Source organism: Camelina sativa, chromosome 9 (assembly GCF_030686135.1).
Source record: "Camelina sativa cultivar CO46 ecotype springtype chromosome 9, ASM3068613v1".
Lineage (NCBI taxonomy): Eukaryota > Viridiplantae > Streptophyta > Magnoliopsida > Brassicales > Brassicaceae > Camelina > Camelina sativa.
Genome location: NC_141888.1, coordinates 8,830,706 through 8,841,600, shown reverse-complemented (window position 1 = coordinate 8,841,600; position 10,895 = coordinate 8,830,706). Strand labels below are relative to the sequence as shown.

The 10,895-nt window shown below is 41.3% G+C and overlaps 1 protein-coding gene and 1 non-coding gene across 2 annotated transcripts; both read right to left on the bottom strand.

Annotated features, from left to right (window-relative positions):
* Positions 1 to 403: 403 nt before the first annotated feature.
* LOC147937935 (small nucleolar RNA R71) lies at positions 404 to 510 on the bottom strand. Its single transcript, XR_015567498.1, has one exon. It is a non-coding gene; the product is annotated as a small nucleolar RNA R71 (small nucleolar RNA).
* A 7,650-nt stretch (positions 511 to 8,160) lies between these two features.
* On the bottom strand, positions 8,161 to 9,710 carry LOC104710754 (uncharacterized protein At3g43530-like). The gene is made up of 4 exons (XM_019230329.2): positions 9,120 to 9,710; positions 8,964 to 9,037; positions 8,716 to 8,873; positions 8,161 to 8,634 (listed from the first exon to the last, which is right to left on the bottom strand). The coding sequence occupies exons 2-4, from the start codon at positions 8,995 to 8,997 to the stop codon at positions 8,455 to 8,457; spliced, it is 372 nt and encodes a 123-aa protein (XP_019085874.2). The 5' UTR covers positions 8,998 to 9,037; positions 9,120 to 9,710; the 3' UTR covers positions 8,161 to 8,454.
* Positions 9,711 to 10,895: the final 1,185 nt, after the last annotated feature.

The following is a 10,895-nucleotide window of genomic DNA, read 5'->3' as shown; positions in this document are numbered from 1 at the left end:
CCTTTCATCGGCAACATCGACAGACCTTGGCTACTCAGACAACAACAAGTTCAACCGGAACCAGCAATCATTGATGAGACGATGAATACTCAGAACGGTCCACCAGCTCCTCAAGCAAGGACCAATATAGGAGCAGGAGATGCTCCAACTACTCACACTCAAAGGAATGGCATTGTGCCACCAGCTGTGCAGAATAATAATTTTGGATGAATTTGATAGGCTCTGTAGCCTCACTAAAATAAATGGAGTCAGTGAAGATGGATTCAAGCTCAGGCTTTTCCCATTCTCTTTGGGAGATAAAGCACACATCTGGGAGAAATCGCTCCCTAAGGAGTCCATCACCACTTGGGAAGCGTGCAAGAAGGTATTCCTAGCCAAATTCTTCTCCAACTCCAGAACCGCAAGGCTGCGAAATGACATTTCCGGCTTTGTACAGAAGAACAATGAAACGTTCAATGAAGCTTGGGAACGTTTCAAGGGGTACACTACTCGATGTCCACATCATGGCTTCAGTAATGCTTCATTGCTGAGCACACTATACAGAGGAGTGGTCCCCAAGATACGGATGTTGCTGGACACCGCAAGTCATGGTAACTTCTTCAACACGAACGTTGATGAAGGTTGGGACCTAGTGGAGAACATAGCTCAATCTGATGGCAACTACAATGAGGAATATGATCGCTCTGTGCGATCTACAGGAGAGGAAGATGCCAAGTACAAGAGGGACATGAAAGTCCTCAATGACAAGCTCGATCAGATCCTCAACCAGTAGAAGCATGTTCATGCTATATGAGAGGAAGAGCAGTTTCTACAACAAGATGGGGAGACTATGCAGCTAGAAGATGTTAACTACATCAACAACCAAGGAGGTTACAACAGAGGGTACAACAACTTCAAGCTGAATCCGAATCTGTCTTATCGGAACCCGAATGTTACGAATCCTCAGGACCAAACATACCCATCTACAGTTCAAGGGAACCAGATTCAACAGAAGCCTTTTGTCCAATACAACCAAAGCTATGCACCTAAACAGCAATACTCAGGAACCTACAACCAACCACCTGGATTCCAACAACAACAAGGTCCACCAAACCAAGCACAAGAAGTCGAGTTACGTGGTCTCATTCAGCAGATCATTCAGAATCAGGCTACAACTTCTATGGATATCACGAAACGGTTCGCAGAGATGAGCAACAAGATCAACTCAGGATACAATGACCTTAATGCCAAGTACAAATCACTAAACACAAAGGTTCGTTACCTGGAAGGCCACCACAACAACCAACCAGCACCAATGATCAATCAACTCCCGGGTAAGGCTGTTCAAAACCCCAAGGACTATGCGACTGCTCAAGCCATTTTTCTAGATGATGACTATGAGGATTACCTCACTAGGGACAGTGATGATCAAGCTGGGGAGGATGTGAAGCACCCATTGAAAAATGAGGAAAAATACTATATATCCGAGTATGAACCCGAGCCTTCACCTGAAGAGACTGATCGAGTTGATGATAGAGCACTGGTTCGAGAATCACAGACTGAAGAACAACCCGAAGTGGAACCCGATGACCTACACGATGGTGTTGATCGAATGATGCATCGAGTAGATGTTGAGAAGGGAGATCAGCCTCAACCACCTGCACTGGTCGAGAGGGAGTTAGAGGAAAGGTTCAATGCTGCACTTGACATCCAGCTGGAGGCGCTTGCAGAGCGAATGGCTAAGCGTAAAGCTCCACCACCTAAGCTTTTGCCCCCACACGAGCTTCAGAAGGAAGCTGCCAAGGAAGCAGCTCGATTGGAGGATGAGGTTAAGGAAGCTGTCAAGGAGATTGGATTTGAGATTATGAGAAGTGGAGTTTGCTTGGATCCTGAGCTGAGAATTGAGGAAAAACTTGAAGATCCTGGCTCTTTCACCTTGCCGTGTTCGATAGGACTTCGGATCTTTAAGAACTGTTTGTGTGACCTTGGAGCCTCGGTTAGCATTATGCCGCTTTCAGTTGCCAACAAGTTGGGATTCACTAATTTTAAACCAAGTAAATTGTATTTGGTTCTGGCTGATAGAACAGTGAGGCATCCGATTGGTATCCTGGAAAATCTGCCTCTCAGGATTGGAAGTGCCTACCGACTTCATGATCCTCGATATGGACAAGGAACCAGATGATCCATTGATACTAGGAAGACCATTCTTGGCAACAGTTGGTGCTGTGATCGAGGTGAAACAAGGCAAGATCAAGATACAGCATGGTGAGCATTTCAAGATGGAGTTTGATGTGAAGAAAGAGATTAAGAGGCCAACCATTGATGGTCAAGCTTTTTCCACTAAGACCAAACAAAGGAAGGTGCAACATCTTGAAGAGGTCAAGACCACATTTGCCTTGGAACCTGGACAAAACCTGAAATTTTTTTTGAACCAGCCTACTGTAGTGGAGAGGATTCCAGAACCTCTTCCACATGGATCCCATGCTTAAGGAGCATGAAGAGTCAAGCTTAATGACTTTAAACAAGCTCACTTGGGAGGAAGTCCCAAAGGTATCTTTTAATTTTAGTTTATTTGTTTATTTACCTTTATTTAATTTTTCTCTTTTTGCAATTCTAAAAAAAAAATGGAAAATTAAGAAGAGGAAAATAGAGAAACCCGAGGGTCAACCCGACACCGTACTCGACGCGCCTGATCGTGTCCCTGCTCGAGTAGCGAGTGAAGTCCGAATACAGCAAGGAAGCCCACTCTCGGTGAAGCCCACCAACTGAAACCCTAGCCTATTTAAGGGAGTCGAACCCTTCTCCCTCATCATCACCGATAAGTCTCTCATATACTCTAAAGCTTCTTGATTTCCATAAGTTTCTATTCTTCTCTCTCGATTTCAAGCTTTATCGATTTTCTTTAAAGACTAACCCTATTAACCTCGAGACCTAGCCTTTCTTTTTCTTCCCAAGGAATCAAACATGGAGCCAACCGCTAGAACCTACCAAAGGAAGGGAAGAAGATCCACCTCCGCCGCTGCTACAACCGGAGATGATGCCGCCGGAGTTTGAGAGTCTCAAGGGAGTGGAAACGTTCCACATTCCCAACCGTTGGCTGGACGTTTTGCCTCCCCAACCCGATGCACAACCCGATCGACCACCCGAATAGATGCTCGAGTACCCGATCGTGTAGGCCCCCGAGTTCGCTCACCGAGTCCAATGGCGAGTGCTGTCCGCCATTCTCCTCGACGTAAGGACCTGTCTACGTCCGAAAAGACCCTTACCGACCCTATGGAGGTCGATTATGATGCTAGAGGAGAAGAACAAGGGGAGATCCAAAACTCTCGATCAAGGAGCAGAGCTGCGATTGCAAGTGGGAAGAGACCGGCTTCGGAGAAGGCTTAAAGGATAGTTGAGAGAGCGGTTGAGGAAGAAGATCAACATGCCAAGGAGGAGGAAAGAGAGAGAGAAGAGGAGCAGAGAGAGAGAGGACCCGCCAAGCCTCGCGGAGGCTGAAGCAAAAGGAAGTAGACACTCCGGCGAGACTATTCAAGGTCTTCCAGAAAATGAGCTTCGTTGGTACCCGATACCCTCACCGTGAGACCATGAAGCAATTGGGGATCGCTAGAGATGTAGAATTTCTGTTCGATATGTGCCACCTGGGCCAGATTATGCGATCCCACCTTGAAGCATATGAGGAGGAGACGGTCCACTTCCTTTCGACCTTGAAGCTGTACTATTTTGAAGACCACCCGACCCTACTACCCGATGGGGAGATTGGGTTCATCACCTTCTCCGTGAGGAACAAAGACTACCGACTCAATTTCAAGGAGATGGAGAAGCTGTATGGTTTCAAAGCTGGTAGTGGAGAAGGTATGGAGGTTAGCAAGGAGGAGATGAGGTCCCTATGGCTGACAATAGGAGACAAGCACCCCTACAAGTCCACAAGCTCCAAATCCGCTCAAATAAGGAGCCCTATTTTGAGGTATTTTCACAAGTCCCTCGCATGCACTCTTTTTGCTAGAAAAGATACTGGGAATGTGAACGACCATGAGCTTCAGCTGTTAGATGTTGCACTGTGTGGAGTTTTGGATAGTGCTAGGGATGGAACACCGCTAGTAGGAGATGTTGCTGATACTAGCATGTTGTTTGTGTTACTCGATCAATTCCTATACTTGAAATCGTGGGCCTTGAAAAGAAGAGAAGGAGGCGGAGAGATCTCTATTGGGAGACTAGTCGCACCAATTCTAGTGGCATGAGATGTGCCCTTGAAGGGAATTGTGCATGAACCAAGGTGGCTGGATGCGGACTACCTCGTGCTGGCGAGATTTTTGGCCTATGAGAGGCCTAATGACATGACGCTGTTCAAGTTTGTCCATCCAACCGCCGGAGCTGCTCAAATGGTTCTACCCAATGTCATATGCACCAAGGTTCGGCTGGGAAACAACATTGACTTCGCACCACCATTGGAAGAGCTGTACAACCCGGAGGAGGAGTTCAAAGCTGAGAAGAGAGAGGAGACCGGGCAGAGACAAGGAGATAGCTCGGAGGAGTTTGATTTTGAGGAGTATGTATGCTCTCAAAAGCAACCTGTTGGAGTTAGGGAAGCTCAAAAGAGAATTGGCTGGCTGAAGAAGATGAACAAGTTCTTGGTGAAGAAGGTGAAGGATCTTGCCGGTTCGGTGAAGACAATGGGAGGTCAAATCAAGGAGTTGCAAGACAAGGCAAGCTGTGTCTCGGCTCCTACCTCGGCACAAAGCACCCGTTTGGATGGGGAGAAGCGGACCACTAGGAGGAACTCAAGGACTGCCACCTCCGGAACCTCAAAGAGCATCATCATATGAGCCCCGAGCTGAGGAGGACATCACCCGACCAGAAGCATCGAGGAGAAGCCACTCTGACGCTTACCCGACGCCCAACCCGATGGGATACACGATGAACTATCCGATGCACCCGTCGAGCACCCAATCGGGTGATTATGCTGGAATCTTCCCTCCACCCTACCAGATGCCATTCACGATGCCATACACGATGCACCCTTCCAGTGGATACACGGATGCTCATTCTGGACCGCTGCCGCCTTTTCCGTCGTACTACCCGATCCCCTACCCGATGAGCTACGCGATCCCACCTTCGATCAACACCTCGGATGCTGGTCCGAGTAAGTCGTCTGTGCATATTACTGAGCTTTCTGACGAGCAAACACCGGCACCTGCTGAAGCCGGCGACGATCCTGGCTACACGTTGGCGAGTATGGAGGCTGCTGCAACCTCCTTCTTCTCCAACCCATAAGGTACCAATTTTATCCAACTCTTGTATATACATTGCATTTAGTTTAATTCATTTTGTGTGATTCTTGGATTCTTTTCCAACTTTTATTTACACAGGGACTGTGTAATTTAAGTTTGGGGGAGGGTCCTAGAATGTATTTAACATTGTGTTTTATTTTCTTATTTTTATTATTTCAAATTTTTGCATGTTAGTTTTATTCATTTGAGTCTGCATCTATGTGTATTAAAAAATCCAAAAAATTTGAAAAATCTTGAAAAAAAAATAATAAAAAAGAGTGTTCATATAGTTGCATTTACATATTAGGATTGAGTCTAGTTTGTTTCATATAGGATTGTTGCATATGCATCTTAAGGGACAATGATTAAAACCACCTTGTTTAAAATCAAACTTTAGGATTGAAGCTATAACCCTTAGTCACAGTTCATTGTTGCTAGATCAGTCTTTGAAGAAAAATGAAAATTTTTTGCTTAGACCCTTTGTGTCGATTTAATGCTTCCTCCACTTCCTTGAACATTAGAACATCTCTATATTATTGGATTTAATTTGAACTTTAATTGTCTTGCTTATGGAACTTGAATACTTGCTCATGGTAACTCTAAACTCGGGTTAGCACTCCACTTTTTACCAATCTTTTCATTTAACCTGATTCATTTGTCCTACCCATGAACCCAAACCTTTCTTTCAAACCTTGTTGTGAATTGTTGAGTGAGGCCTCTTTCATTGTGCTATAGGTTGTGAAACCTTGAGAGTATTGAGAACGACAAAGAACTGCCTCTTGATTTAGCTAAGTTAGATTTGAACTAGCTAATAGATTCGGTTTTGAAAGATAGGAGGTTAGAATGTTTACTTGGGATTGGGTTGTGGAATATAAAAAAAAAAAAAAAAGTCCCTAAGGTTAGAATCAATTAGCTCTAAGTCTCTAAGTAAAAAAAAAAAAAAGTTTCTTGCTATAGTCTCCTAGAAAGAAAGAAAATGGTATATACATATTTATATTAGGAGTTTAGGAAAGAAAAAAAAAAAAAAAAAAAAAAAAGAGAAAAGAGAAAGAGCTAGAAATTTAAAGTTTAAAAGCCTAAACTTTAGGGAATAAAAAAAAAAAAAAAAGAGTTAAAATCAAGGATGTGGGTAGCTTAATTATAGGGGGTTTAAATAAAAGAAAATGAATGAGAAAATGGTAGATCATCAAGAGTTAAGCTTTGTATGCCCAAATTGTTCTCAGTCTTAGATAGTTTTCACAACTGTCTAGCATTCCTTTTTTTTTAGAGAAAACCACCTAAAGAATTTGTTTGAAACCATCTTACCAAAAAGCCTTACTCTTGAAACCGATTGAGCTTGAATCACCTTCCATTTGCAAGAATTCGCCAAACACTTAATTGAATGTGAAAGAGATGTTCTTTATCTTTAGTTGGAGGTTGAGATAGATCGATGCAAGGTAATAAGCATAGAAAAATATTTGTAAGTATGTTTATTGATCTTAGCACCATTAAACTATCTTTAAGGACTATAGCTTGAATCCTTCGATTAGCATCTTAAGGTTATAAGTCCCACTTTCAAACCATACCCTCTTACTTCCTTGCTAGAGGACTAGCAACATTTAAGTTTGGGGGTCTGATAACTCTCTAATTTACATGTTTTTAGCATCTTTTTTGTCCATATTTTGCATTGTTCATACCTCTAACTTAGCAGTTTTAGGTCATTTACTGTAGGAATTCACTTTTAGAGCATTTAGGGTGTTGCATTTCTGCATTTGCATAGTTTGGATAAAAACAGGTGCTAAAGAGCCAAAAATGGGGAAAAACAAGGACAACTCGAGCATGTACCCAAAGGAGTCATCGAGCTACAAGAACAAATCCGAACCCCAACACGATCGAGGAAGATCCAAGAGCATGAAGAGCAACCCGAAGATCCACCCGAGGAGTTACCCGACTTCACCCTCGTGTACCCCATCGAGTAGACCATCGGGCAAGTCTGGGAAGCTAGGTAAATGGGTTTCCATATATAAACCCCCTCTTTCCCTAGCTCGCAAACGAGCACGCCGCAGACCCTCAAACCAGAGAAGCGAGAGCTTCTGTGAGAGAACTGAGCGACTCAACATTTTTCTTCTTGTTTTGCATTTTTATTTTGTAGTTTCTTAGATTTTTATCCCATACTCTTTCTACTCAACTCTATCTTTTAATACAATGTCATTTTCGTTTATTTTGATTGCTTTGTTATTCGTTTCTATATCCGAGTAGGGTAGTAAAGTTTCTAGGGATGGGATAGATGATTTTGTGTTCTTGATCGGTTAGGATGCTTTAGTTGATTGTGATGATTGATAGATTTCCTTCTAGATTGGTGTTCTTAATGCTATCAACAGACCGAAAGGTTGAGATTAGATCTAGGGCGTTTACAATGCTACATGCCGAAAGGAGTAGGTAAAATGCTTGATTTAGCCAATGCTAGAGGTTTACTTAGCTCTGAGTGATAAAATCAGATGAGTTTAAGTCTACTGACAATAATGAATCGTTCTTAATGCTTGCTTGTTCATATTGCTAGTGCGGCAGTGTGGTAGTGTGTTCAAGGTTGATTGTTGCTAGTGCGAAAGTGTGGTGACAAGGTCTTAGAGGTTCATTGTCTAGGAAATAATTGCTTGAGGCATGTAAGGCATTCGTACTGGTCTAGAACACTTAGGATTCGATTACCCCCATCCTTAGGAACTTTCGTATTTTATTTGTTTGCATTTTCTTCACTTACTCGACCACTTACCCGATCAGGTACACGATAACCTGCATCGAGTAATACCTCGAGTTGTTCATATCTCACTTGCATACTCGATCACCCCACTCGATCCTGTACTCGATTTCTTGCATCGAGTGCTTAGATCGTGTGATTTACTTGTTTATATTCTTTTATTTTGTTTATTTAGGATTGTTAAAACCAAAACCTTAATTGCTTGGCTTGACTTGTATTGTACTGATCATATCCTTCCTGCTAGCAATACACAACCATTTGGATTGATAAACCTTTGTACTACAACTGCATAGGGAATTGATACCCTTGGTGAAAACTAGTCTATCAGCGTTCCTCGAACCCTGGTCCCCATCCTTTAACAACCTTCCCACATGACAAGTTGCCACCAATTGACCTGCAGATCCACCAATTCAATAGTATCTACTCTCAATTCTTCAGTACATCTATTTCCTCATTCGCAATTTTTTGTCCTCACCAGGAAGCCACATTTGATGTGTACATCTCCTCAAAAGATACAGACAATCCTCTACGAAGATGCCTCATCCAACTGGCAACAACGACATCATGAGTATCATCTTCCTCAGCTTCTTCCATGATTCCTTTGAGAAGAGGAATTTCTTCATCGATAGATGCAATCACACTAGCAATTTCCTGTGTAAACAATCAACTTTAGATACATAATCACCCAAATTATTCAAAGGATAAGTAAATTCAGTTGTTAGGATAACTAACCGTTGTTGTACAAGGTTTATCATTTATTTTCTCAAGAGGAAATCCTTTCTTTCCGGTTTTCTTAAACCTTCTCCTGCACATCCTAGGACAGTTTTCATCTGCCTCATGAATTTCTTCAATGAATTTGTTCCCCAATAATGGAATTGCCTTACTAAAAACTACACAACACACATATAACTAACTAAGTTAACTTCAATTACAAGAAATATCAACAATGAATAAGACTTCAAATTTTAAAACTCACTCACCTCCAAAGGAATACAGAAACCTGGAACAGACCATAACACACCCTCTTTCTCCATGACCCCTCCAAAATGGCTCACTGTATGGGAAATCAATTTTAGCAAGTGATCGAATGATAATCTCCCCCAAAGAAATGTTTGACAAAAATCTAGATCATTCACCGCTCTTAGACAAAAATCATCGATAGCCATAGCATTTTTCCTAGAGTCTTTTGTCTGGCCTACAATGATGCTTCCTTGAAAGAAGAGGACCGCCATCTTCATCCTATCACAAGAACGACATGGTTCCTTTTCCTCTAGCTTTTTCACATCTTGGGAGTCTAACTTTTTTTATTTAAAAAATGGTTACTTTTGAAGTCGTCAATGCCCGCTTTCTTATAATTAAGTGGATAGCTCTGACAGTCTAATCTAGACATCAACGCGTGTTCCCTCAGACTATAGCGGATTGGTAAACCATTTACAACAAACCATGCTTCTTTCTTTTTTTTCTATGCGTGCCATTGGAAGAAGGAGCATCCACATTCCCATAAGCTTGTGGTTTGGGTCCCTTGGCATGTGGAAAATGTGCTTGAATTGTGGATGCTTCTCAAACCAATCTCTCTCATAACTAGTAAATGGATGCTTCAAGCCTTCTATCATTGTCAAAGCTTCATAAATATGACACCTTCTAGATAGCTTGATTTTCTTCTTGTACTCACTAGGAGGGAAGTACATTCCTAAAGGTTGCATCGCTTATGTTTCCTCCTCTGATTCCTGAAACAGTAACAATTTTACCTAGTTATAGCAGTTTTACACAAAAGAGTTGTACCAGTTTTTCCAGTTTTACATTCACTAGTTGTACCAGCTATGCTAGTTTTACACACTAGTTGTATCAAGTTCTACCAGTCTTACACACACTTCTTCTTCTTCTTCTTCTTCCTCGTTATCTCCTCCTTTTTCTCCTTCTTCTTCCTCTTTTTCTCCATTACTTGATTCTGGAGAATTCGTGTTATCTCCTTCTTCACTCACATCAATGGTTGGTTCCGGAACCTTTTGTTCTTTTTCTCCATTACTTGATTCTAGAGAACTCGTGTTATCTCTTTCTTCACCGACAGTAATGGTTGGTTCCAGAACCGGAATAGTTTGTCCAAGGATCGAATCTCTCTCTCCTACTACCGTCGAAATCGAACCCGACTCTCCTTCTTCTTCTTGAGATAGGGAATTCGTGTTATCCCCTTCTTCCCCCACCAGAATTATAGGTTCCAGAATCCTTTCTCTTTCTTCTTCTATCACCGGAATATTTTGCCCCATATTGGAATGTCTCCTTCTTCTTCCTCAAATGAGAGCTCCTTCTGGAAGAAAGAGAGAGGAGAGAGGAGAGAACAGCTTTTTAAAAATAAAGTTTGCAATTGTCGATTTATTTTTTGTTTTTAATTTCTGGATTTGTGAATAGATCCGATTAGGATTTCGTCGGATGGATATTATTTTAGGATTTCTGTGTAACTATCTTGATTTTTTTAGGGTAAGAATGTAAAACACCCTTTTTCGATTTAAAACAAAAAATCAAAAAGAAATTCTATTAAAGAGAGAGAGTTTTGAGATTGGGAAAAAAATTTAGGGTGTTTTAAAATTGGCAAAAATAATCAAAAACAAAATACATATCATCGAATAATATTTAGCCTATAAAATTAAATAACTCTTTATATTTATACTTGTATAATTGCAGCAATTTTATGAAATCAATATTGGAGTTAGATTTATTTACAGGCCTGCCATCACATTTATTAATAAAGCCATTAATTTGTTACCCAAAATATTCACTAATGTATTTAACCCATATTCTATTTAAGATTATAAAAAATAATTAAAAGCAAAATTTGTTTGATATTTAAATTTGATTCTCCTTTCATCTTTGTTTGTTTTTATTTTTAATTTTCTGAATCATTATATAATACATGA

Bases quoted from the DNA above. Each gene is read 5' to 3' on its own strand.
- LOC104710754 (XM_019230329.2), bottom strand. From the start codon at position 8,997: ATGGTCTGTTCCAGGTTTCTGTATTCCTTTGGAG. The intron at 8,874-8,963 runs GTGAGTGAGTTT...TGTGTTGTGTAG, and splicing joins GTTTCTGTATTCCTTTGGAG to TTTTTAGTAAGGCAATTCCA. The intron at 8,635-8,715 runs GTTAGTTATCCT...TTGTTTACACAG, and splicing joins ATAAACCTTGTACAACAACG to GAAATTGCTAGTGTGATTGC.